Below are 26,667 nucleotides of genomic sequence, written 5' to 3'. Positions count from 1 at the left end.
CTATTCCATCTTTAATGTCATATGCAAACTATGCACTTCTCATAGGAAGCCACTAGAGAACATGTGTTTCACATTATTTTCCCACTAGCTGAATTCCTTGCTGTTGCTCCCACAGCCTCCTGTGATTTCTTTTTAAAGTTCTTATCACACATTGTTATCATCACATGCATAACTATGTTTGTCTATTGACCACCCCATAAAAATAGAGGCTGGAGCTGGTGTGCGCACCTCTGCATCTTTAGCACTCACCAGATACATTCTTATAGGTAATGGGTAAATTGGTAAATCATTGCCGAATTGAAAATGAACATTGCTTCAGTGTGATACTCTCACAGTGCCTTGCCAAGTTGATCCTTGAGACCAGTGACGGGCATCTGTGAGCCAAGTAGAGGCTAGAGGACCAGGATTATGGGGGGTCATGAGATATGGGAACCAAGTATGAGGGTGAATGGCAGGGATACATGTGATGGAGCAAGGCTGGAGTGAGCAAGAACTGGGAAAAAAGCCCAGAAGCCAGTGGTCTAGGAAGAAACAGGGAATTGGAAGCAATTGAGAAATCTGAGACCCACACATGAAGGCAGAACAAGAAAGGGAATTGAAACCACGTGGACCATTAGGAGATTCATACCAGTGAATGTCAATAATGGTTATTGAGTGTCTGCAACATACAAAGAGGTATGAGATGGAAAGGCAAAGAGTGGTCAAGATGGACAATTTACACAGAATGAGGAGACTATGAATTGGGAAAATCAAGAAAAGAATGGAATCAGAATCAGGATACCTATAGAAACCCAAGAACAGACAGTGAAATGAGAACCTGAGTTTGCAGACAGAGGACATCAACCTGAGGACAACTTGACTGGTGGCCAGCTTTCTCTTGCCCAGCAAAGCTCCTCATGAGCATTACCTCCAAACCCACAAGCTCAGAAGGCCCACAAGCTCAGAAGGCCTGGGGAAGAAAATATGTTAATTCCCACAGCAAGAGGTGAAGCTTGGGTCCCACCAGCAGGGCAGATCCTGACAGCGCTACAGAAACGGAGCTGACCACAGCCTTGATAATGCAGGCTCTCCTAGCCACCGCCTTCAGTGGGCCTGGGTCTAAGCATTATAGGCACATTCTCTTACTTTTTCAAGAGCAAATCCAGACATTATATTTTCAAGCTCTATCAAGGGCTACTCCAAAAGCCCTGTCCCTGACCGTTTGAGATACAGGCACTCATTCATCTTTGACTCACCTACTTATTTAATTACAAATATATGTTGAATTCCTAACATGTAACTGGCACTTAGATGAATAAAATATAGATATCAAGGATCTTCCGAAACTTGACTCTCCAGTGAAGGAGACAGGCACTCAAAGAGATCGTTGTAGTGGTTGGTTAAGAAAAAGGTCAGAAAGAAGAATTTATACTTGAGAAGGGGCCAGTGGTGGTATAAGAAGAGCCCGCAGGTCTCAGCTGTGTCCCTGTGTCACGTTTCCTCTTCTCTGCCCTCAGGCTGCGGCTGTCCACGGTGCACGAGCCCAGCAGCACCCTCGTGGTTCTGGAGTGGGAACACTCAGAGCCTCCCATCGGGGTACAGATTGTAGATTACCTCATCCGTCAAGAGAAGGTCACCGACAGGATGGACCACTCCAAAGTGGAGACTGGTGAGCATCTCCCACCACTTCCTGGACTCAGGGTGGGAAGCAGGAGAGAAAAACGCCTGCCTCCTGGCTCTGCACCAGGGTCCCAGGGCCCCAGGGCCCCAGGGCAATTCTGGAGAGGCCTGAGCAGCAGTCATCTTGTCCATTTAAGAGTGTTTGCCTGGTGAGCATCTGACAAAATCTTGTTTTGATTTTGTTTTACTTTTTGTTTATGGAAGAGGTGTCCATTTCGTTGCCTCTAGGCACACTCACAAAGAACTAATGATACAGCACACTAGTTATCCTCACCCATAATTAGAAAACAATTCTGTGCTAACCACTGCCGTGATTACAGAAGAAAAGATTTCTCTACTAATAAGGCAAAAGCACATGTGGACAGATTCGCTTACCCGTGTCTTGTCCTAAAGCAAACTCTGGTTTTGCTAGGACCAGCTAGAAGAAGAAAGTCTTAGAGTAGTGGAATCACCTCATGAAAAAATGTTTCATGCCTCACTATTTCACTGTCCACATATAGGAAAGGTCAAGGTAAGTCATTCCTGAAACTTTCACATGAGTGTGGTCACCAACAGGATGGTAGCATCCACAGTCTAACTCAGGGTAAATATCTTCTGGCAAAACTGTCACTGAGGCTTAGAGACAGTCAGTGTCCTCAGGCACAGATTGCTGTCCACTGCTTCTTCCAGGCCCTTTCCCTGATGTGCACAGGCACCACGAAGGTCTGGCAATGATCACTGACCAGAACAGCTGTTCTCACCAAGGTCATTGCATACAAACTAGCAATGTGGCATGTCCGTCTTGCCTTAGTTGCTTCTGAGCTAACTCTGGACAAATGGCTCTAAACCAGTTAGTTAAAGGTGAAATAGTTATAAAAAACTATTCCTTCTAGGTCTCCTTTCTCTACCTGGAATTTAAGAAGCCTGGGGTCCAAGCAATTTTAATGTTAAGCTGTCACTGAATTGATCCTGTGTCCTCATTACTTGGCCTCGATTTCTCATGCCTTTTCCACCCCTTTCCCCGGGCAGAAACGGTGCTGAGCTTTGTGGATGACATCATCTCCGGAGCAAAGTCTCCTTGCGCCATGCCCTCTCAGGTGCCAGACAAGCAGCTCACCACCATCTCTCTCATCATCCGATGCCTGGAACCCGACACCATCTACATGTGAGTGACACCTACTGCCCTGCTGTTCCTTCCCCCACACATCCCAAGGCTCCTGGCTGGTTCCTTTTTGCTACTTGGGTTCCTTTGGAGACTTGGAAAAATGTTTTGAGTCTCTCAAGTCTTGTCCTGATCAGCATTACACCGAACCTTCTAGGCACAGTAGGGGGAGGATCAAGAAAGATAATATAGTCTCATCCTGCAAAGAGTTCACAACATAGAGAGGAAATAGAGAAACAACTAACCTTGACATCAGGCAGAATGGAAAAAATGCTGGATGGAAGAGCAAGGGATGTGTTGAAGAGAAAGGAAAGTGGTGGATTGTGACTTGCAGGGACGTCTGAGTTGGATTGGGTAGCATTTCAGTAGGTAGGGTCATGTTGGAAAGGGCATACCAGGTGGCAGGATCAGCTAGGGAAAGGCAAAGAGGCATGAAGGTGAGTAGTGAAGTCGTACATGGGGCGGAGGAAGCAGAGGGTGAGTAATAGGGATAGAAGAGGGCAAAGCTGGGAAAATAGAGTGAAATGCTGTATATCAGAGGAGATTATTAATTTTTTGGAGGAAAGGAGCAGAATACCAAGAACTCTGCTTTAGAAAGCTAGCTCCAGTGGCATTGAAATAGTTTACTGAGGTTAGAGGTGGTCCACATTTTTCTTCAAAGGACACACAGTGAACTCCATTATTGCGGCACCTGCAACAGCCCTGTTTTCCCTGAGCGCTCCTCCCATTCCTCCCTGTGCTCTGGGAACAACTGAAAGCTATTTGTGAAGCAGACACACAAAAGACACCGAGAGAGGAGAGAGAGATCATGATGCAATCCAAGTCCTGGTAGGAAAATTTGAGAGCTAAGGCAGAAACCATTGTGATGTAGTTCTGGGACCTTCTGACCCCATCAGGATGAAAAACATTTAACAGTTTACAGATGAGGGCACGAGAATGGCGTCGAGGTTTCCAGAATAAATCATTTCCATTTCTGCAGTCAGGGAGTTCAAAGATGAAAAGCACTAGAAATGTGAGTGGCATTGATTGCATGATGAACTTGGATGCCCAGGCTGAATATTTCCAATATAAGAAAAGGAAATGTAACCAGGGGGCCATGCTGATGAAAGGAAAATATGTGAGTTTTTACTGGAGGAGTTGGGAAATAGAGAGAAACACAAATGCTAATCCTAGGACGAAGGACAGCCAGCCTACTTATGATCGGGCAGTTGTGGCCCTTTACGAGAGGGACAGACAAAAGGAACAAAGTAGCTGCCGTAAAATTCCTGAAACTCAGTGAAACTGGAATTACTATTTATAATAAGGGCTCCATAATCCCTGTCCCTAAGTCACAACTGTTAATTAGGAATTTCAAAGTTCCTATGAGCATGAGGCTGGCGTTGTCTGTGGGGAATGCCAACCCTCACCCACCCGGGACCCTCCTCAGGTTGGCCTGATGTGGCTAAGTTTCCTACTCAAAGAACTGAGGCTGATGCCTCCTCCCACTCTGACATCCCTGGTGAACTTCCAATTTGCCCTCTGGCTTGTAAAACGGCAAACTTTCTGTGACCTTGAAGAAGTTAAAGACCAAGCATGGGGCTGAGGAAAAGATAGACAGTGTGCACTAGGACCTAGTGGAAGGTGGCACTGCAGATCACAGGACGAGGGCCTGGCCTGTGAGACATTCCTCTGCACTAGGGTGGAGGGAGGCTGAGCTTCAGCCCCCAGTGCAGAAGGAAAGGAGCCCTGGGTAAAGTGTTGAGAACACATGAGCCCCAAGCCTGGATCGTTTCTAACCTTCTAATCACCGAGTGTAAGTGAGGCTCTTAAAGTTTCTGCAACAAAGCTTTCTCATCTATAAAATGGAGGAAGGCAGCCTTCATTCATGGAGTGCTTGCCATGTGAGGGCGCCTCTGGGAATCCTTCTGACCCTGTGAGATTAAGGTGATTGTTCTCATTTTATAGCTGAGGAAATAGACTCAGCAACACTGAGTAATTTCCCTAGAATCACACAGCTGGTAGTCTGGGGTGTGGCCGGTGGTGAAGAATGGAATCAGAGTTCTCATCTCTTCACACACTGCATTTCATGCCCCGAAGGAGCTAGTAGCATGATCTTAGCACCTCACCTTGAGGCACAAAGCTGGCTCCTCACCTGGGTGCACAGAGGTAGAACTGCATTTCAGAGACCTGGCTGACCTTGTTATCTGATGCATTTTATTTAATGCACTTCAAAATCATTATTCTGAGTTGGGTCCACAGCACAAGCCCAGTTAAGAATCCATGGTTGGAAAATATCTTAAAGGGTGTCTGGTCCAACATCTTCATTTTAGAGACAAGGAAACGGGCCAGAGGGGGGTGACTCCGTGGCCTGCTAGCCCAGGCCCTTCGCCACAGCCTGTGCTCACAGGAGAACCACTGCCTCTGGGGCCTGTGACAGCAGACAGGTCATTCAGAAGGGAGCCGATCCGGAGTGATCCGCAGAAACCACCCCCCGACCCCCCAGCCTGGAAGGGAGCCTGTGAGAGCAACAGATCTTTCAGACCCCAGCCCTGGAGCCACAGCCAGGCTGTGCTGGTTCACAGCCTGCACGTGAGGATGGAGGGCACTGGGACCCCTGAGGAATGGCTCTGAGGTCAAGCGTCCCCTCTACTCAGAAGGTTTGGGACTCGTGTATTTGTCAATATTTCCTCAATAGCCGTTTAAAGAAAACCAGCCGTGGGAAGCATTTCCTTCCCTAATGCCTTCCTTTGCTATTAAAAATAGTGCCTAGGACCCTACATTTTATACTAATTGCCCCTTTAGAGTAATTTGGGAATTAAGTTAAGCACAGGCATTTTTATCCCAGTTCAGTATTCTCTCAGTTTAGCTGGAATTTAAAGCAAGATGGGACACAATGCCAGGCTGCCGAGCAGTGGGCCTGCTGGGGGTGGGTGAGAGGAACTCTGTCCCGGGCATATGGCAGAGGCTGTGGAGTGGACGGAGCCACCTGTTTGGATGAGACAGGGAGCTGAGCACCTGGTTCTGGTCTCAGGCCTGCGGAGCCCACCGCTGTGGTCTGGGCCACGTGTCCTGCACGACCAGGATGCCCAGTGAGATGGAGGCTGCCTGTGTGCGGTGCCCGTGGCTCCCGAATGAGGACTTGGGGAGGGCGGAGGAGGCGATCCACACACTGATACACTGACTTTCTCTGGGCTCCTCTGAGGGAGGAAGTGGTGGATGGATGCAGGGTTGTCTTTTCTCTTCGGAGACGACAATCCCACCACTTTCTCAGCCCAGCAGACCTTACCTGGGCACTCGGCCTGGGCATCTTGTCCCTCCCTCTAGCTCTGCCAAAAGGAAAGAAAATTCAGAATTGCCAAGACTGCAGCCTCCCATGAGGACACAGAAAAGAAAGTGACAAGAGAGGCAGCATTAATGACTTTTATTCTCATTGGGTTGGGGACAGAAGCCCTGGGCAAATACACCAGAAGTTACTGTCAAGGTCACATTCACATTCCTCTGTGTCCCAGAACCTCCGCTTCGTCACCTGTGGGGGAGGGGGTTATCCACTCAGCCTTCAATAGCCAGGTCTTCCTCCCCCTCCTGGGGGGCTCTCCGGAGGGGTGGGGGCTCCTTCTCATTGTCACAGCCCTCTGTGGCTCGTTTCCACTCGGGACGTGAGGCAGCACCCCTGTGGTCAGAGGAGCTGCGTGCAGGAAGTAGAGCCCAGCCATCAGTACATCAGGGCCCCTCCATCCTGGTGGTTTCACTTCCGACTTTAAAGAGGAAAACTGCCCTAATTCCTGTGTGTCCCAAGTGTCAGCTGAGCACAAGACAGGACAGAGCAGGATCAGTGAGCTGTGCAGGGTCGTTGGGCTCCAGGTCCCGCACGAGGTCTCCCTGTTTTATTATCATCCCCATTTCACAGAAGAGGAAAACCAGCTCAGAGGAGTTAAACTAACATCACATGGTGGGGAGCAGGGGTCTCAGACCCCGGTTCTGACCGCCCCATAGACACAGACTCCTGCCTCAGCTCAGTGGTTGTCAGAAAGTAACTGGCATGAGAATCGCCTGGGCCTCATCCCTGGAGTCTCCATCCAGTAGGTCTGGGTGGGGCATGACGCTGCTGCTACAGGTCGGGGGTCCCCACTTTGATAACCAGTGCTCTATGCTATGATGCTTCCCATCAGATAATATACCCAAGACCGCAAACTCCAACCCAAGACCCACCAGAAAGCAGTGAGAGGCTTGGGACCACACACTTTGTGACCTGGGTGGTGGCAGTAAGTGCATCATGGAGTCGAAGAGTATCTGGGGGCAACTCTCCCCCCCGCCCCCCGCCTCCAATCCAGGCAGAGCTTGACCGTTCTCTGATAACGACACCCTCCCCTCCCTGCCAGGTTCACCCTGTGGGGTGTGGACAACACAGGACGACGCTCCAGGCCCAGTGACGTGATCGTGAAGACCCCCTGCCCTGTGGTGGATGATGTCAAAGCCCAAGGTAAGCGATGAAGGATGCCCAGGGACTGCCCCTCGCCACCAGGAGGAGGGAGTCTGTGGGAACAACCTAGAGCTCAGGGGGGAAAGAGAAGAATCCAAGGCCCAGCAGAGGGGCCTCTCTCTCCCAGGAATCCTCTCCCTTGCCTCTGGTGGAAATCCTCGTAGTACCCCATCATTCCACAGAGTGAATCCTGGAGCCAGGGACGCTGGAGCAGGCTCTGGGCACACCTGGGGACTCACCGCGTGCTCAGTACCTGCTGGGGTCCCCATGACCTCTGCCCTCAGCATGGAATCTGGCACTTACTCTCTCCATATTTTGTGTACATCAGCAAATGTGAAAAGCCCTATCGATCAGTCTTGGAGTGGAGCTAAGATAAAGTGTTCTTTCATCCCCCTCCATGGATGGACTGGCAGGGATCCAGCAGCTTCCTACACCCTAGGAACGCAGCCCCCTGCTCCCTAGTGCCCTCCCTCTGTTGCCTCTGCCTCCTTCCTTCCACACCTTTATCCTCCCTCCCACTTGCCTGGGGTCACACTACCTATACAGTATTTATCTATGAGCTTTTGCCTCAGGCTCTCTGTTTTTAGGAAACATGGGCAAAGACAACGAATATTATAACTAAAATTAATCTGGGAGGTATTCTATTCAAAGGCTTTCATTTTATAGAAGAAAAACCTGAAACCTGATGGGGCAAAGGTAAAGTGATTGACTCAATCCACTTTCTCCAGGTGCTGGGCTCAGTATTCATCAATATCACACACACGTGTATGCAGGTGTATATGCCTATACACATGCATGTGTGCCTGAATATATACTCGCTTACGTATGTATGTATATAAAGTATTTGTCTCGTCGCCCTTCTCAGAAATAGCAGACAAGATCTACAATCTCTTCAATGGCTACACCAGCGGGAAGGAACAGCAGACGGCCTACAACACCCTCCTGGACCTGGGCTCCCCCACCCTTCACCGAGTCCTTTACCACTACAACCAGCACTACGAGAGTTTTGGAGAGTTCACCTGGAGGTGTGAGGATGAATTGGGACCCAGGTAATCAGTCAGCTTCAATGCCTCTTTTTTCCCATTTTTTAATTAAAGTTATGGTGTGACATTAGTTAATAGGATCATATAGATTTCGTGTAGATTTCTATTGCACTGTGTGCCCACCCCCAAAGTCAAATCTTCTCCCATATGTTAGGGCCCCCACTACTCCCTTCCCCCCACTACTCCCTTCCCTCTGGTAACCACCACACTGCTATTTGTGTTAACGAGTTTCAGTTTTATATATGTTCTTTAGCTTTGACTTATTTCACTTAGCATAATATTCATAAGATCCATCCATGTTGCTGCAAATGGCCTTCCTTCATCCTTTCTTATGGCTGAGTAGTATTCCATTGTGTATATGTACTACATCATCTTTATACAGTCCTCTATAGCAGGACACTTTGGTTGTTTCCATGTCTTGGCCACCATGAATGCTGCTGCAATGAACTTAGGGATGCCTATATCTTTGTGAGTACGTTTTCAAGTTTTTCGTGTATATACCCAGGAGAGGGATTGCTGGGTCGTATGGTACCTCTATTCTTAATTTTTTAAGGAATCCCCAGACTGCTTTCCATAGTGGTTGTAGCAGTCTACATTCCCACTAGCAGTGAATGAGGATTACCCTTTCTCCATAACCTCTCCAACACTTGTTATTGCTTGTCTTGTTCATAGTAGTCACTCTAACAGGTGTGAGGTGGTATCCCATTGTAGTGTTGATTTGCACTTCCCCAGTTGCTAGTGAGGTTGAACATCTATTGGCTGTTCATATGTCTTCTTGGAAGAAGTATTTTCAGGTCTTCTGCCCACTTTTTGATTGGGTTTTTGTTTGATATTGAGTTCTTTATATATTTTGGAAATTAAATCTTTGTCAGAGCTATTGTTTGCAAATATCATCTCCCATCTGGTTGGCTGCCTCTTTGTGTTGTTGTCAGTGTCTTTTGCTGTGCAGAAGCTTTTTATTTTTATATAGTCATATTCTTTTATTTTTACCTTTACTTCCCTTGCCTTTGGGGTCAAGTTCATAAAATTTTCTCTATAACCAAGGTTCATAAGTTTAGTACCTATATTTTCTTCTATGTAACTTACTAGAGGCCTAGTGCACGAATTCATGCACCAGTGGGGTCCCTCGGCCTGGCCTGTGGGATCAGGCCGAAACCGGCTCTCCGACGTCCCCCGAGGGGTCCTGAATTGGAAGAGGGTGCAGGCCAGGCTGAGGGACCCCACCAGTGCACAATTGGGGCCGGGGAGGAACCACAGGAGGGCTCCAGGGTGTGTCTGGCCTGTCTCACTCATTCCCGATCAGCCGGACTCCAGCAGCAAGCTAACCTACCGATCGGCACATCTTCCTTCTGGTGGTCAGTACATGTCATAGTGAGTGGTTGAGTGGTCTTAGCATATCATTAAGCATATTGCACTTTGGTTGAATGGCCGACCAGACACTTAGCATATTAGGCTTTTATATAGGTCTTTGATCCATTTTGAATTAATTTTTGTACATGGGGACAAACTTAATCCAGTTTCATTTGTTTGCATGTGACTTTTCAGTTTTCCCAGCACCATTTATTGAAGAGACTATCTGTACTCCATTGTATGTGTCTGGCTCCTTTGTCAAAAATTACTTGTCCATATACATGCAGTTTTATAGCTGTTCTTTTCCATTGATCTGTTTGTCTATTTCTCTGCCAATCCCATGCTATTTTGATTATCGTAGCTCTGAAGTATAATTTGAAGTCAGGTAGCATGATGTCTTCTTATTGGGTTTATATATATACACTTCCTGATTAGGGAACATAAATGTCACAATTTGAACAGCACGAACATTTCCTTTATCATATTGATTTCCAAGGGCATTTGGATTGCCAGTTTCTCTCTTGTAACTCAAGAGTCAGAAGAAAAATTGTTTAATGAAGTGAGCAGGGGAAGAAATACGGATCTCACCGTGTAGTAAGACCTACTGCTGACTATACACTCTTTTCCCAAAACTTCCCTCCCAGGAGACCCTTTAACTAGTTTTTCAAGGCTCAGTAAGATTTGGAAATAATGTGTAGTTTCATTGGCTTGTGGAAAATAAAGTTTTAACTCATTAGTGTCATGGATCTCAGGGAGAACCACAGGAAAGAAAAAGTTCTATTTTTCTTGCCTTGAGGTATATCAACCCACTTTGGAGTCATTTGTGGGAATGATTAAAAAGGGGTCTGTTGGATACCTACTTCCTGTGAGCAAGCAGAAAGAATTCCTTTACTTCAGTCCAATTCATGGAAGCTTTCAGGTGGAGCCAAGGGTTGAAATACTTTGGTAACAACACTGATTGCATTGCTAGTAAGAAAGAAGACCACAGGCTCTGAGATAGTCAAGGGCAGACCCACATTAATTACTTTTTTTTTTTAAGTGAACAATGAAAGTAGCTGCAAAGATTCAGGGGGTAAGTAAATCCATTTGTTGTAAAGGATGGCTATGGTATGTTTATCTATTTCTTAAAGATAATAGAGATGCTGCTCCTCCCTCTTCCTTCACTCCCCTTTCCTCCAACTCAGGACATGCAGCAAGATAGATTAAGAGGATGGGCCGCCAAAGTCCGTATTGATGATTATTTTTGGAAAGCTTGCTTGGCCAAACTGCAGAAAAAGCCCATCTGTATTTTGTCAGCAGGTGGGGGGTCTGATTTCCTCTGACCCCATTGAAGTTGGAGCAAATGTGACTGCCCTTCCCGTGACCTCTCACTGTCTTAGATCCTTGACTGTGCTGCTGGGGCTCAAAATCTTTCCTCCTGTGTCCTCTCCGCCCCTCTCTCAGTGTGCCCTCCTAGGAATGTGGTGAGCTCACCCCTCGTGATGCTCATGGCCAGGAATGAAATGAATGCAATTACTGTTCTTTGAAAGCTCGTTCTAAATGGCGTGCGGAAGCTTCGTTTTCTGGAAGGAATTGTTGACTAAATGGGAAGGGATGATTTATCACCTGAGACGTTAGCCTAGTGGTTGATAAGGACTACAAGAGTTTGCGTTGAGCTTCCCAGAACAGCATTGTCCAGCTTGTTCAAATAGACCCTTTCTCATGGTCTCTGGTCACTCAGTCTCTGGAGAACACAGTGAGTGAAGGATTCCTGCTCCTTCACACATCCTGAGTGTTTAGAGTCGACGCCAGCGAGCTATCAGGTAGCTCCCATCTCTGATACACACCAGTGAGATAGCGGGTGGGAGGGCCATTTCCCCAAGCTACACGCACAGGCGATCATACTCTATCCTTGGCCCAGCGGCATCACTCCTTTCCAGTGTGGGAAGGCCTCGCCCTGCTCCTTTCTCTTCCAGGGATCTGCAAACAGCTCAGGTGCCTCTCTCATCACCTCCTCTGCCCACCTTGATTGAGGCTCAATGGCAATGACCTCCTTCCTCTCTGAGGGAGATGGCAGAAGGGAGCATGAACTCCCCACAGGTTAATTAGGTGATGTGTGCCCCTGAAAGTCCGCACATTCCACAAGAATGACCCTGTGCCAGCGTGCGCGAAGGCCTTATTGACCTCGTCCGTACCACAATCAATTACCTCCATACCCCATAGCTAATTCCATTTGCTATCCCCGCAAGATCACTGTTTCAGCTGCTTCTACTCAGTGCAGAAATAGCATTGGAAAGAGAACTATTCAGACAAATACCTTATTTGCCATCTAATGATACTGACTTTAAAGAAAACTGATTTGATATGTCTTTCAAAACTGACATCTCTATGATTTTAAAAGGGCACACATTCCCACCAGATATATTAGCAATTTCCTCACTGCATTTTGTGTCCCTGTCTGCCCCACTTTGCACAGCCATGCTATTACTGGTATTTCATTCATTCGCTTGACAAATATCTATGGAGAGCCCCTGTTCTAAGTGCCAAGGATAGAGCAGTAAGCAAACCAGGCCAGGCTCTGTCCCTCGGAGTGTACAGCATCACACTGCCTGCCTTCCTGTCTTCCCCTCTTTCTAACCTCCATGCTTGTCCCCTAGGAAAGCTGGCCTCATCCTTTCCCAGCTTGGGGACCTCAGCAGCTGGTGCAACGGACTCCTGCAGGAACCCAAGATAAGCTTGCGGCGTGGCTCCCTCCGGTATCTGGGCTGCCGCTACAGCGAGATCAAGCCCTATGGACTTGACTGGTCAGCGCTGAGCCAGGACCTCAGGAAGACGTGTGAGGAGCAGACCCTTAGCGTCCCCTACAACGATTACGGGGACAGCAAAGACGTCTAGCACCACGAAGCCAGAGAGAAGCAGGAGAGAGGAGGACATCTGGGTAGGTTTGTGGGTTTTTAGTATTTTTTAATGGAACATTAAAACCTCCACAGGTGACATCTAACCCAGGGAGAAACCGACCCTTGCTGCCTGCAGGATTTCTTCACTATGTTCTCCATCTGCATGACCAGGACACAACCTGCCAGCCAGCGGCCTCATACAGCACCATTTCAAGTTTAGGGGATTTCTTTGGGGCTTGTTTTGCAATTGATTTGTTGATTTTTCCCCCATGGGGTTCATCCAGGAAGGGCCAGTACCACCATCAGTGTTTAGTGAACCGAAGTAATTACCCATCACAAAAACTTCTGCCCCCCCACCTCGTCCGTACCACAATCATTATGTTGCTGCTAGTAGCTTTGCAAATCATTTCTCTGGACACACATGGGAAAGAGGCATCTTCTCCCCCCACCTGGTTGCCAGGAGGGCACCCGAGTGTTGGCACGGGCAACAGTGGGAGCCTAGCCTTTCAGAAGGCACTTTGCAGGTGGACCAGTGACGGCCTCAGCTGTCCCCACACACTCAGCTACCCTGCCCTTGACCAGGGTCCTCGTTTGGAAACATGAGAGAAAGGTCACGGAGAAGATGTAAGGCCAGCCACAGAGCGGTGCTGATCTCCTCTAAACAGTAATAACGGACCACATTCACTGAGTGAGTACTAGGCGCCAGACGCTGCTCTTGGTACTTTACATGTCACCAAATTCTCACAACAGGCCCCCTCCCCCCAGTGTTATTCTGAGCTCCTTTTCAGTGATGAGGAAACTGAGGCAAAGAGAGGGTACGCACCTTGTCCCAAATACCGCCTCTGGTCTGTCTGGATGGCAGTGAGTTCAGGCCGGCCCGCTCCAGAGCAAGGCGCTTACCCCGCCAGCCTTGTGCTCAGTGTCTGGGCGGGAGCTGTGACAGCCAGGGGTTCCAGCCCAGAGAGTCTCCCCTTTCCCACTCCTTGAGGTGTAGATGCGCCCACCATGGGCAGGAGGGGGAGCCCAGTGCACCCTTAACTCTGTAGCTAGAACACCTTTGGGACCACGGGGTCCCCACCCATGCTGGGAGTGAAGACTGGGCTACGGCTGCGAGCTCAGGTTGCTCTCACCCACCCCCCCTCAACAAGATCCACAGGTTCATCGCACACGATGGACTGTCCCTGCCTCAGAGACCCCCGACCCAGAGCAAAGGCCTGCAGGAAACTCGGCCATCCAATGCAGGGCTCAGCTAAGACGCCTCAGGGGAAAGTTTCTCACCAGGAGGAAGATGCCTGGGCAGTGGGTCACCAACCAATGGGGTGGCGAGGGGAAGGCCACCTTCGCAGCTGCCACTGTGTTCTGTCCTTTATTCAAGTTTGAGCAGAAAACCAGGTCCACGCAGCAGCGGGAGGCTCCAAGGCTGTCCCTAGCGGTGGGCAAGGTAAGGGCAGGGAGTGACACCCAGCTTGTTTATTAATCTTTGCTCTTCCTGTCTGGGACCCATCCTTCTTTTCCCTTCCTTCCCCAGGATTCTCTTCCTCCTCGTGTCCCCCTCGCTGCACCAGGCATGCGCACACACATATACACCCACCCACACTACACTTACACACATACATCCCACCCCCCCCACCCCCCATAGCTGGGTCCCATCTACTTTCATGTTAAAAGTAAGGGCTTGAGTGGAGGGTTTATGCCCTAGAGAGACACGTCGATCACACCCTGATGACATTCCCCAAAGCGTGTCTGGAGGAACTCACCTGCCTAGAGAGGGTGATGGTACCGGGCCAGTATTCAGCCTCTAGTTTCCAAGCTGCCAAACAAGTCTTAAGGGAGTTGGTCCTGCCCACCAACACTCACCCAGCCTGGTGTCCCCATGAATGGACACCATGAGAGCTGAAACCTTTCCGAGTGTGCAGTCATTTCCTACGGAGTTTGGTCTGTTCGTTATTTTCAGTTAACCGCATTTCTTGATATTCAAATGTTCTATTAAAAAAATGAGTGTGAAAACCCCCACTTTACTACTGTAGAAGGAAGAAAGAATATGATTGACCCACTTCAGGTATAGCAGTATTGTTTAAAAGAGAATTATTGTACGATTACTAAAAATGGAACTAAATAATAAAGCTGTTAGTAAGTGTCCATTTGTGTGGGTGTTACCTTGTGTCTTTAAATAATTGGTGTCTGGTTGGACCAGCTGGGGAATCATTCGTTTTAAATGTTAGGTTCCAAATACATAGGTCTCATCACCTGTCATCCGAACTAGAAAAAAAAAAAGATTTTAACAGCAAATTATTGCTACCTAGTGATGATTCTCACTTTTTCTCTGCCACCTTCTCCAAATAAGCTATTACACCCACGACACACTGGTGGGTAAGATGAGCTTGTTCTCCATCGCAGAGCGGGCACTTTATGGGGAAAGTTAGACATGGAAGCCTTCATTACAAAGAACTCCAAACACTCAAGCTCTTTTTTCTCTCTACAATGTAACTATAAATAGATGTCATCTCACCGCCACTCCCTTTATCTTTCACAACCAGATGTGAAGTGTCTGCACACTTAGTAGGCCCCCTTGCAAAGTAATGATGAGCCTTCTGGTCTTTGCAAGCAGGAACGACTATTAAAAGAAGATGAAGACTGTGGCAGTTTTAAAACATGGCTATACACTCTTTGACATCTCCCATTTGAAAGCATGTTCTGCGGGCTCTCTTCCTGAATCTGGGCAGGTTTGTGACTATTTTAACCACAGATTATGATAGAAGTGACACTGTGTGACTTCCACATTTGAGTCATAAAAGGCCTTGGGACATCCACCTCTGGAATTCTTACTCTTGGAGTCCTGTGTTATCACGAAAGAAATCTCAGGCCACCATGCTGGAGAGGTCATGTGTGAGACTCTAGGCCAAGGTCACATGTGAGTGCGTTGGGCCCAGCCTTCCAGACATTCCTCCTGAGGCACCTGACACATGAACGGAGCATCTCAGATCCTCTGCCAGATGCACACCACCCACCTACCTCTATCAATGTCTCATGAAAGAGCAGACTCACCCTGCCAACACCAACAGATTCCTGACCCTAAAAGACAACATCATAAATAAAATGGTTATTCATGTTTAAGGTCCACATGGCACATGAGCTGAACAGCAACATTTCACTGAACAAGTTTTCTGTCTGTTGTTGTTTTGTCTTGTGATGATGGGAGGGGGTGCCTTACATGCAGCAAAAATGACCAAGAAGACACAGCCATCTTTACATGCCCGGGTCTTGCACTCAAGGCTCCTGTGACGTGAGTTTACTGGCATTCGTGGAGAAGGGGCACCTCCCTTGTCTGATTCCACTGAGTGTGGATGCAGACTGGCATGGGAGTCACAGTCATCCAAGCACACCCCTCCTCCCACCCTGTCATCTGGTCATAACCTCAGACAGACCATCCCAGCCACTGAGATGTCTACACACTGAGAGAACCCTACCACACCCACGGAGCTGTTGTGTCTGCGCCATGGTAACCCTTACCGAGAAGGTCAGTCTCACACGCTTCAGACCTCTCTAGACCTTCCAGACAGTCTCTCTTGGGTACCAAACAGGGGAAGATGTTTTGATCTTCACTCTGTAGGCTCTCTGTCCCTTGGCAACACAAGAGGGATCTGAGGCCCACAATAGAGGTGTTGGTGATGGAGCTGACGGAGCAGGCAGGGAGAGGGGAACATAAAGGGAGGGTATTTGGTTGCCACAGCAATACCAGCAAACACTCAAAGGGGAGGGTGTGGCCCAGGATTTAACGAAGTGCCACTGGGTTTGAGCAGCAACTGGAATGTCTGAGTGTAGCTGCATTCCTCCCCACGGAGCCGGGCCAGGCCACCAGCAGGGGCTACCGGGACCTCTCAGGAATGCTCCCGGTGAAGACAGGCTTGGAACAGACAAGCAGGCCTCAGGTGTGGACTCTCTCACCCCCTAGCCACAGAACGGGGCCTCCCAGAAGGAATTTGGAAAACTCCACAAAGAGCCAAAGCAGACTTGATCTACAAATTATTGCCACCACCCCCCCCACCCCCCCGAGCCAAACACTGACCCTGACATTCTTCAGGGTATGAGCAGGCACTTGAAAAGTTCTTCCCTGCAAATGCTCACCTCTGGCTTTCCCTTGCTGTCCACCTTCTCCACAGAATCCTCACAGTGGGGATGGACCTGGGTCTGAAAACCCTCACAGGCTGACCGAACTGAAGACAGGTTTGTGTACATATTAGCAACAGGAACGTGGGTGGCAGTAGGCTGGAGAGGCAGGTCTGGAAAGATGCTGGAACAAGAGAGGCAAGACCACAGACATGGAGCACACAAAAGCCTGAGGTCAAGGCAGGGTCTGTGTCGGATGCCCAGTGGTTAGATGAGGCTTCCGCTAGCCAGGAGATGAACCAAAACCCCAAGAAGAATACCCTAGTGAGGCACCTGCTAGCCAGTTATCCATGAGGAAGGCGGCCTGCAGCTCCCCCTAGAGCAGTGATTCTCAACCTTGGCTGCACATTAGAATCACTTGGGAATCTTAAAATTCTGATTTCTGGGCCTCATCCTCCAGAAATTCTGTTTCTTTGTTATGGGGTGGGGCCCAGAAATCAGGATTTTAAAAAGATTCCCAGGTGATTCTAATGTGCAGCCAAGGTTGAGAACCACTGCCCTAGAGGCTGGAAAACATACCTTGGGAATCTGACCTGGCCTTTTGATCCAGGTCCTCAGACTCAGCCCTTCTCCAAACTCAACTCTCTTCTGTCTCATTTCCCCTTCCCCTGAGCATCAACTAAGGAGGCAATTCTTATCTGAGAGATAGCATGAAGGGACGCTGGGAACATGTAGTGAGATTTTAAGTGCTAATTAGGGTGATTTGGACACTTCGTTGGGAAAGGAAGGAAATTCATTCATTCATGAATATGGATTATTTCTTGAGCTCTAGCTGTGCTATGGAAAGGAACTCACATGAACACTTTAGAGGCCAAGTGCTTCCAAGGGTCACTAAAGTGACCCCACTGAATGCTCAGAACAACCCTGCAGATATAAACGTATCCCCACTTTACAAACAGGCTCTCAGAGACCCAGTCACCTGCCAACACCCTCCTGAGCTGGAAGTCTCCACTAGGTCTTGAGTCTGAAGCCTGTACTCTCAATAAGGAAGCATGATACAAAAGGGCCTGAAATGCCTACTAAAGTTCACTTCGGGAGACGAGTTAAAATACATGGAAGTCTCAGTACCACCAGGAACTTCATTTATATCTGGAGGGAACCGTGCTACCCTCCCCAAGCCACAGCCATGGCCTGGGGTCCTCTTTACCTCATTAAGGTACAGTGTCTAGCTCTAAAGTCGTATGGGTGGGTATAGATTGCTTGTTAATGAGCATGCTACCCAGGCAGAGCCCTGGGACACGCTTGGACATTAACAAGACCCTCTAAGATTGTGGATCAGTTACATTGTCTTGCTGACAATTTCTTCTTTAACTAAAATTTTTTAAAAATCTCTTCCCTTAATACTTGGAATCACATTCTAACTAATTTGGGGCCTTAAACTGGCACACAACATGGCTTTAAATGAAATTATATTTAAAACACAGCCAAAGGTTCAGAGAACATTTAATTGCATGTGAGGGTGTGTGTGTGTGTGTGTGTGTGTGTGTATGGCGGGGGAGAGGGAGAAGGGGAGGGAGATCAACAAGTTCATTAGAATATCAACAAGTTCATTAGAATATCTCAAAATTTGCCGAGGCCGGTTTGGCTCAGTGGATAGAGCGTCGGCCTGCGGACTGAAGGGTCCCGGGTTCGATTCCGGTCAAGGGCATGTATCTGGGTTGCGGGCACATCCCCAGTGGGAGATGTGCAGGAGGCAGCTGATCGATGTTTCTCTCTCATCGATGTTTCTAACTCTCTATCTCTCTCCCTTCCTCTCTGTAAAAAATCAATAAAATATATTTAAAAAAAAAAAAGAATATCTCAAAATTTAAGCCAGAAAGTGCACAAAAAGCCAGCATATCACCATCCCTACTGCTCCAGCTCCATGGTAGACACCTCACATTCACTATGCATTGAAGTGGGGAATTATTCCATTTTACAGATGCTAAAATTTAGTCTTAAGCCATTAAGTGACTTACTCAGGATCACCTGACTTTATCTCAAGTCAGGTTGTCTCTTAGAGTCTCTATCTCATCTGATCAACACTTACTATTTCTTTCCAACCCATGTGGAATACACATCTAAAAACCGAAATGTGCCTATTTGTTAACCGGGCTAAAGCACACCTCAACATAAAGTTGACCCCTGAATTAAACCCAGTCTCCTGTGTTGGCCCAGTATTATCATCACTTCTTGGACTATTGTTAAAGAACCAGTCAAAGAATAAAGGTCAAGTGTCCACAGGTCCACCCACCCATCCCCAATACAACATCCTTTTTTTTTTTTTTTTTTTTTTGGTTTTCACATCCATAAAAATGTAGGTTGGGATTCAATTCAGCAAAATTCAAGGTTTTGTCTAGGCAGGGCCAGAGATCTAAGGAGTGAGAGTGTGTTTCCAGGCCCCCGTGTGGGGATGTGAAGTATTGGCTTGCCTGAGGCCACCTGGTCCAAGGGGTAAACATGGCCAAAAATCCAACCTGTGTTACACTTCTCAAGCCATGGTCTCTGATGAAGGGGGGCTGGTTTCTACTTCAAAAGACACCAAGTGGCCTAATGGAGCCCTGAGCTCACCTGACTTCGAAGAGTTTACAGTTGACTAGGGGGAAGACAAGAACACACGGAACCAAACATCAATCAACTAGATCGAGTATCCTAGGAGAGGACAGGAAGGGCTCAGGGACACAGTAACATTTTCAAGAACAGCTTCATGACAATGAAGAACACGAGAAGGGGCCGAGGAAGTGAGCAGGTTTTGGCAGATGGAGACAGGGAAGGCACTCCAGGGTAAGGCAGGAGGTTGGGGGATGTGCCCCCAGACGGGGAAGAGGTGCTTGTTCAGAGCCAGTGGCAGGTCAGTGCTGGGACTGGTCTGGCCAATGAGGACATGCAGAGTCTGTGGACTCGGTTCCCTGAGTCACAGGTGGCTCGAAGGGGGGCTGTCCTTTAAAAGAAATGATGTGGACTCAGTGTGCTGGGGGGGGGGGGGGGGGGCGGTGCAAGAGGCAGGGGTGGGGACCTTGCTTGGCCATGTTACCACGGTCTGTTGAGGGGTTGATGCAGCCTGAGCCAGGGGAGAGCAGGGCAGATGGAGGAGAATGATGGGTGTGAGAGGTATGGAGATGCAGTGGGTTATGTGCAAGCATAAAGCAACTGGTGGCTGAGGAGACCCTCCCTCTGATCCCACTCTGCTCTCAACTCCTCCCTCCCGCCTTCTGCCCCAGAGTTGGCCTGGGTGCACCTCAACACATGCACCCAGTTCTCTCCCACCTCAAACCTGCTGCTCTCTGTGCTGGCTTACTCGGCCCCCAGCTATCACTGGCACCCTCTCACTTTCTGCACGTCTCCCAGAAGCATACAGGGACCTTCCTATATAAACTAGCACCTCCCCACACCTGGCCATGCCTCACCCCTTAGCCACACCTTATTTTTTATTTTTTCATAGCCTCTTAACCAGCAGACATACATTTCTGGGTATATTGTTTGTCCCTTTAACCTCTTTCAAGCCCTATGAAGACAGAGACTTGGTTTAGTTCACTGAGTAGGTGCTCAGTAAATATTCATCAAATGAAACAATGACATTATCAGCTATGTGGGTATTTTCTGCTTCGCTAAAGTCAGAGAAGTCCAGATAGAAATTGTACAGCTCTGGGGCACAGTGGGTTCGTTAATGCTAGGGACTTGAGATTAGGCAGGACGACCCACAGAAGGAAATGCTACAGTGAACAATTCGACCTTTCAGAGACTCGAGCCGAGGACCCCACAAAACAAAGAGGAAAAACAGAGGCTCATTGGCAAGGAGCTGAATGTAGAAAATCACTCACACCTCAAGGTGCACTGGCCACCAGACTAGACTCTGACCAGAAAGTGTGCCTTTGAGTCTAGGTAGGCTCACACCAGGGCAGACCTGAAAATAAGCATTATTTTTTAACCTCAATCTTACCTGTTCCAGACCCAAATACCCAAGGCACATACATACGCGTAGAGGCTCTGTGAGCGTGGACCATGGTGACATAAGATTCGCACCTCCTCCATGGCCAAGCCCCCCTTTTTTTCTGAGCCAACCATGGGTGAGCCAGTGAGATGCCCCAAAGCCAGCCCCGGAGATGCACTGGAGCTGTTTACTGGTATAAGTGGGACCTTCCCACTGCCCTCCTGCCCAGCCAGAGACCCTCACCATCTGGTTGGCCTGAACCCGACCAGGGCATCTCCAGCTGACCATGACTCAGCCTGTCATTTCAGGTTGTCAGTCCGTGGAAACAAGAGCCCCCGTCTCTCCAGGACTGTCCCTGGGGAAGCTGTTCGGGAGAAGGCAGCCTTGCCAGATGGCTCCGGCCAGCTGGCCAGAGTGGCATCTGCAGGGGCATCTGCTTATACTCAGGGCCTGGCATGGGAGGGAGCTCCCAAAGGCTCACTCTCAGCTGTCCTGCCCTCAGTTACCAAAAAGGCCACAAGGACACCCAGGAGCACCTTGGAACACAAGCAGGCGAAAAGACATGTCACCTTCCCATTTCAGTCAGGTTTGCGCTGGGCCTCGTGGGCGGAACATCACGTAGTGGAAAGCAAGCATATTCCACATCCCATTTGGGACCGAAAACTGGGACTCCCATCCCAACCTGCACTTAGTTGTATGAACTTACATTTCTCAATAACCTGTCACTCAGTGTCCTCATCTGCAAAATGGGGGAAAACAACATAAAAACACAAACCTCTTCTTGCTCTGCCTAATTCATGGGTAGCCATAAAGCATACGAAAGCACTTTGTGAACCATAAAGAAAATGCCAGGTAATACTCTTTTTACTCTCAAATGTTTATGTTAGTCAACTCCCTGCCAAGGCCCGAGCTCGCACTCTCACCTACCTATTCCTCAGTGCTCCCCAAAGGGCTCCCAGGGAGCGATCCCCAGCTGTCAGGCAGCCCAGAGGCTCAGCACGCCATCCCCAGCTACAAAAGCCTCCTCCGTGAGCCAAACACTGGGCATGTGAAATTTCCAGCTATTACCTGGTTCTCAAACCAATTGTCTAAAAAAGCATCCATGCACCCGCCCTTTCTTCAAAAGCCGGCTCCTCCTGGCTCCTTTCCTGCCGTGACCACCTTCATGGGTGCGGGAGCTTCTTGCAGCGGCATCACCTTGAGGTTTCCCCCATGGCCCCTTACACAGCCTGTTACTCACCGTTCTCTCTCCTTCTCACATCTTGGCATCTCACAGAACCAGGCCTGACCCTCAGTCCAGTCATGGCACCTAAAGGAACGTTCTTCAGCAGCCTGACCTGGTGTCCTTGTCTATGAATGAGGACATGGAAGTTGAGGATCTCTTGTGAGGATTCAATAAGACTGCGTTTGCAAAGCGCACAGCACGCGTGAGCTGGCTGCTACTTCCAGCTCAGCTGGGTGGCCCACTGACGTCCAGTGACACACAGCCATTTCCCATCCTACCGCTATACCGTCAACCCTTTTCTTCCCATGGCCCGGACTCTCCCCTGCACCCTTTTCTGCTGCTAAGATCACATGCATCCTTCACACGCCATCCTTCAGACGCTACCTACCGTGGCATCAGGAGTGAGGCCCACTTCCTCTGAACCGTAAAGGGTTCTTGCCTTTATTGCTATAACTCCTGAGGCTTTTGACATCACTACCATGCGCTTTGCTTTTGTTAATCATCACATCTAACGACCTTCCATGTTTCTCTCCCTCACACATACCACTTACTTCCTCGTTTCTAAGCGCCCGGGAGGAACGGTCAGTCATCAGTCACGAACCTCTGGATCTGGCACTGGCACCTGGAAAGCGATCTGGAAGTGGCGGGAGGACTTAGGGAATAAGACACCAAACACACCTCACGTGCTCTGTGCTAATTTCTTTAATGAACACCTTACAGTTGTACAGAGTAACTGGCTGTGGCTGTTACCTTACAGTGCAGGGATGGGCTCCATTCACCGTGCTCCCCTCAAGCCCTCCTCACAGGCGCCAGCTGACACACTCACTGGTGGTGCCACAGAGCTGAGCAAGCGTCAGGGCCAATGGCTCATAGTGGACAGAAGGGAAAGGGAGACTGAGGGCAGCTCTTCCCTTTCACGTACAAGTTTGTCCTCTCGTCTCTGGTCGGAGACTGTCCCACTAAGCCGCAGTCAGCCAGTCCTGGGCAACTGGGTACCAGAGCCCCCAGTTACCAGGGAAAAGAGGAAGCAGAGATGTGATTTGGGAACAAGGACACGGATGGGAGGGGTCCTGGGAGAGGCTGCCTGTGACCTCATGGGTGGGTGAGAGTCGCAGAACGCTGACCATCCTGGGGAGCGAGGGGGAGCTAATACCCAAAGTCCTTCAACTTGACGAGTGACCGAAGGAGCTCAATCACTAATCCCAGGACAAGGGCTGAAAGAACCTCCCCGAGTGGCCAGAGTTGATGGACAGGCAGCCTTCGGGCCGAGAGCCTTCCAGCCACCACAGGGGCCTCCAGGCCATGGGGAACTGCAGGTGTCCCCAGCAGAGAATAAATACCTTTATGTGAGGATGAAAGAGAAGCGTGCTCACTGCCACTCCTGGGGGACACTGAGCACAGACCTGCCCTGGCACGGGCTGTGGTGCTTCGGTGCTCCTGTGGGCGCTGCAGCCTCCCTGAAGCTGGGCCAGGCCGGGGAAGTTCTACTTCCACACATCTCGGGACAAGGCAGGGACGCTGCACAGAACTTCGATATCCCGCCCAGGAATTCGGGGTACTCTCCCCAAGAAAACAATTTCACACTTTTTTTTTAATGGAGAGTTGAAACTTCTCCATTGTCCTTCCCATATGGAAGCCTACCAGAATCCCAGAAATAAACATTTGTTCTCTTCTTGGGCACTAAATGTGAGCCCAGACAGCGAGCGGTTTCTCCCGCGCCCTCATGGTTGGAGGTCGTAAGGATGAGCGTTGTTGGGATGGACAGACTGCTCTTCCTTTCCCCAGTGACTAAGCCACCTCATTCCATGTCCTCTTCATCTGTTCCAGAATAGTCTTCTTTCCTGTGTGACGTGTAGCTCGAGATAGTGGCGGGTCACATGTCCTCATCCTGTTTGCACAGCCATGGACTCCGTGTTAAGCAGTTTCAGGGTAGGCAAGCTCCTGGCCCTCCCTGAGATGATAAACTGGTGTCTCAAACAAGAAATTAGCTCCTGATGCTCATTCCCCAAGGCCTAATCCAGAAACTGTTGCCAAGAAACACAAATGTCATAGACCTCATGTTAAAAATGTAAGCCTGGGATGCAATAGAGGCAGATTAACATGGTACAGCATGTATGGCCCATGTACCCAACTAGAAGGAAGGACCCTTAATAGTTGAAATTCTTCTCTCTCCCCACAGAGTGTCACCCTTGCTCCACGTACTTCCATAGCTTGTTCAGATGGAACTGTCTGGGCCACAGATCTGACACATCGCGCCTGAAGAGAAAGTACTCCGACTCGGAGTTAGTCAAAGGATCCCTGTGGTCAGCGTTGGAGCCTGGAACAAGGTGGCATCTCCTGACACATTTCATCCCTGGATCTTGACTACCTCCAGCCTCTCTCTTCTCCATGGCTTCCCTCTGCTCCTCCACCCCTTCCTGTTCTTCCATCTCCTCCTGCCTTTCCTGTCTGTCACTTCCATAACATTTTCTTCCCCGGAAAGTCAACAATTAGTCATGCGGCTGTGAATGATGGCCAGGCTTGGGGACTCAGAAGGAGGGAGATGGGAGCCAAGTAGGAGGAATGTGAGTTGCTGTAATCCTGGTGATCAGAGAAGGAGCCCTAAGACGAACGTGTTGACTGACGGGCTGGCGGAGAGCCATGTTGGGAATAGCGCACGGGAAGAGCAGAAATCCTGGGTCTCACCGACCCCCACTAAGAGTTCAGAGAAGTTGATAAATTCTTTTCAGATGGCAACTCAAGAAACATGGTCCAGTTTTCCTGTGGTCCAGCCACTAGTGGGTACTCCCACCCAACTTTCCCTGCCTTCTCGTGTCATCTTTCCAACCCCCAAGTCCTCAAAGTGGGCCCGGCTCCCAGCTCAGCTCATAAAAAGATGATTAGCTGACACATTCGCTTCAAGAGCCCCATCTAATCTGCCTCTCTTTCCTCTATTTTCCTCAGCCAGCCCATCCCTATGGATACAAAGATGGCGGAAGGACTTGCCTTTCTGTCCTCAAACCCTCGGCGTTTATTTTGGATGTGAACTTCATAGCAGCATGTGTGGAACAATGGATAGTTTTTAGCTTAGTAGACAGCAAAAAATATAATATATATAATATATTTATATGTTTAAATACTTATAAAGAATAACTAACCTCGTTATTACTATGGGCGACTACACAGATGACAGGGAGCCAGTTTAGAACAGACGAGTCCTGAAGGGTGGCAGTTCATTCTAACTGGGTGTGAAGAGTGTGTTTGGTACTGGTGTACAAGTTGGGTGGGGCTGAGGAGTGGGCAGGGTGCCCAGCGGGAGTAGGCAGAAGTTGAGGATGGAGTTGGATAGAATATAAATGAGGGAGGAGGGTCCTTGTACACCTATCATATTTCTCCTATTTTTAATCAACTGCCTACGATTCTTCCCTACTTGAGCTATTTGATGCCACCGGTGGCTCCTACAGACCTCCTCCTGCGTTCCTCACAAGCTCCATGCTCTTCCTTCATTCCAGGAACTTCCTTCCTCATTCACCTTTTGTTTCCTTCCCTGGAGGCCTCTCTTTCTTCCTGCTTCCAGGGTGGAAGGAGGGGCTCCTCTGCAGTTACTGGTTCTCTTCTGCCTTGGGGTCTCGGCAGGTGCATTCATCCAAGTCACAGTCGGCAGCGAATGGGATGACCTGAGGGTCAAGGAGAAGATGAGGTGGGGAGGACGGCAGCAAAGTGCCCCAGAGGATGTCTATGTGACTTAAGATGATGGCAATAAAGCACACATTTCCAGGAACTATAGCTCCTGTAACTCCTCCTCCTAAAATTACCACTAATGTCTAAAACTGTTGCTGTTAATGTTTTTGTCACATTGTTGCCAACACAAAATCTCTGTGAAGTAGGTAAGATGAATGTCAATGTTTTCTCTTCACAGAGAAGGCCAAGAGAGTCTGGGCGACTTAACTCAAGGCCACGACACACCACCTGGAAACCCAAGGCCCTATCACCCAGGTCTAGGGCTCCGTGCCCGGATGTGCTTAGAGCAACAGAACCCTCTTGGCATCTTCATAAGCATGAGGCTTGCCTTTCTTGAATCAAGGATACACTCTGGCTTGGTGAAACAGTGCATCTCTCTACCCAGTTTATGGCTAGACTGCCTTCCTGCTATGTAATTCTCCCTCCTTCATGCCAGAGACAGTCCAATAGAGTCTGCACTGTTGGCACTTCTATCAACAGATAAACACACTTTTGGGATGTCCATAACTAGATTCAGAGAGATTGGGGCATTCGGGACACATGAGGTAAAGTGGCAGAGATTCTACCCTTTGGCATGGACAATTGAATGAGTTAAAAATAGATGTGTTTTAATAGTCCAAGTACACTGGGCAGAAATACCATCTCTTGCATATTTCTGATTCATTAAATTGGCCAACTAGCATCAAATATCTTTGGAGGGCTTTTTTTTTTTAATCCACATTATTGCAAAATTTCAGCCTATTGAATTTTACAGGCTTAGCTTAAGCATACTTGCTAATGTAATAGAACCCAGAGCAATAGGAATAAAAGGCATCGAGAAAAGAACCAGTGTTCAGTATATGATCCAGGGAGGACTCCAGGTAGCTTGTGGTGGCCATTCAACATATGTTTGCAATATGCTTATAATACACTTTATAGGATTAATTTAATTATGAAGATTAATAACTGGATATTACTTCCTGCCTCTCCGAGGGGCGGAGGCCATTCTTTCCTAACTTCAAGATGTTTCCTGGAGGGCAAGCAGGTGGGAGTTTTTCAGGAGCAAAAGCCAGGGCTTCTCTGCAGGAGGTGCTGCACTGACAATGAGAGAATTAATATTCTTGAAGGAGCTATCTTA

At 48.7% G+C, this 26,667-nt stretch overlaps 2 protein-coding genes across 2 annotated transcripts in view; one reads left to right on the top strand and one right to left on the bottom strand.

The window, feature by feature from the left end:
- ASTN1 (astrotactin 1) overlaps positions 1–12,526 on the top strand; it is a 276,053-nt gene extending 263,527 nt beyond the window's left edge. The window contains exons 19-23 of the mRNA XM_006088941.3: positions 1,497–1,648; positions 2,668–2,803; positions 7,159–7,259; positions 8,125–8,308; positions 12,289–12,526. Coding sequence (XP_006089003.1) covers positions 1,497–1,648; positions 2,668–2,803; positions 7,159–7,259; positions 8,125–8,308; positions 12,289–12,526 — 811 coding nt within the window. The remainder of the gene's footprint in view (positions 1–1,496; positions 1,649–2,667; positions 2,804–7,158; positions 7,260–8,124; positions 8,309–12,288) is intronic.
- A 10,869-nt stretch (positions 12,527–23,395) lies between these two features.
- The window catches only part of PAPPA2 (pappalysin 2), a 221,825-nt gene continuing 218,553 nt past the window's right edge, over positions 23,396–26,667 (bottom strand). The window contains exon 22 of the mRNA XM_006088940.3: positions 23,396–25,486. Coding sequence (XP_006089002.1) covers positions 25,412–25,486 — 75 coding nt within the window. The 3' untranslated portion in view covers positions 23,396–25,411. The remainder of the gene's footprint in view (positions 25,487–26,667) is intronic.

The sequence above is a fragment of the Myotis lucifugus genome, unplaced genomic scaffold (genome assembly GCF_000147115.1).
Source record: "Myotis lucifugus unplaced genomic scaffold, Myoluc2.0 scaffold_54, whole genome shotgun sequence".
In the NCBI taxonomy this organism is placed as follows: domain Eukaryota; kingdom Metazoa; phylum Chordata; class Mammalia; order Chiroptera; family Vespertilionidae; genus Myotis; species Myotis lucifugus.
The sequence above is the reverse complement of the archived record's forward strand: the minus strand, read 5'-3'. Positions and strand labels throughout refer to the sequence as shown.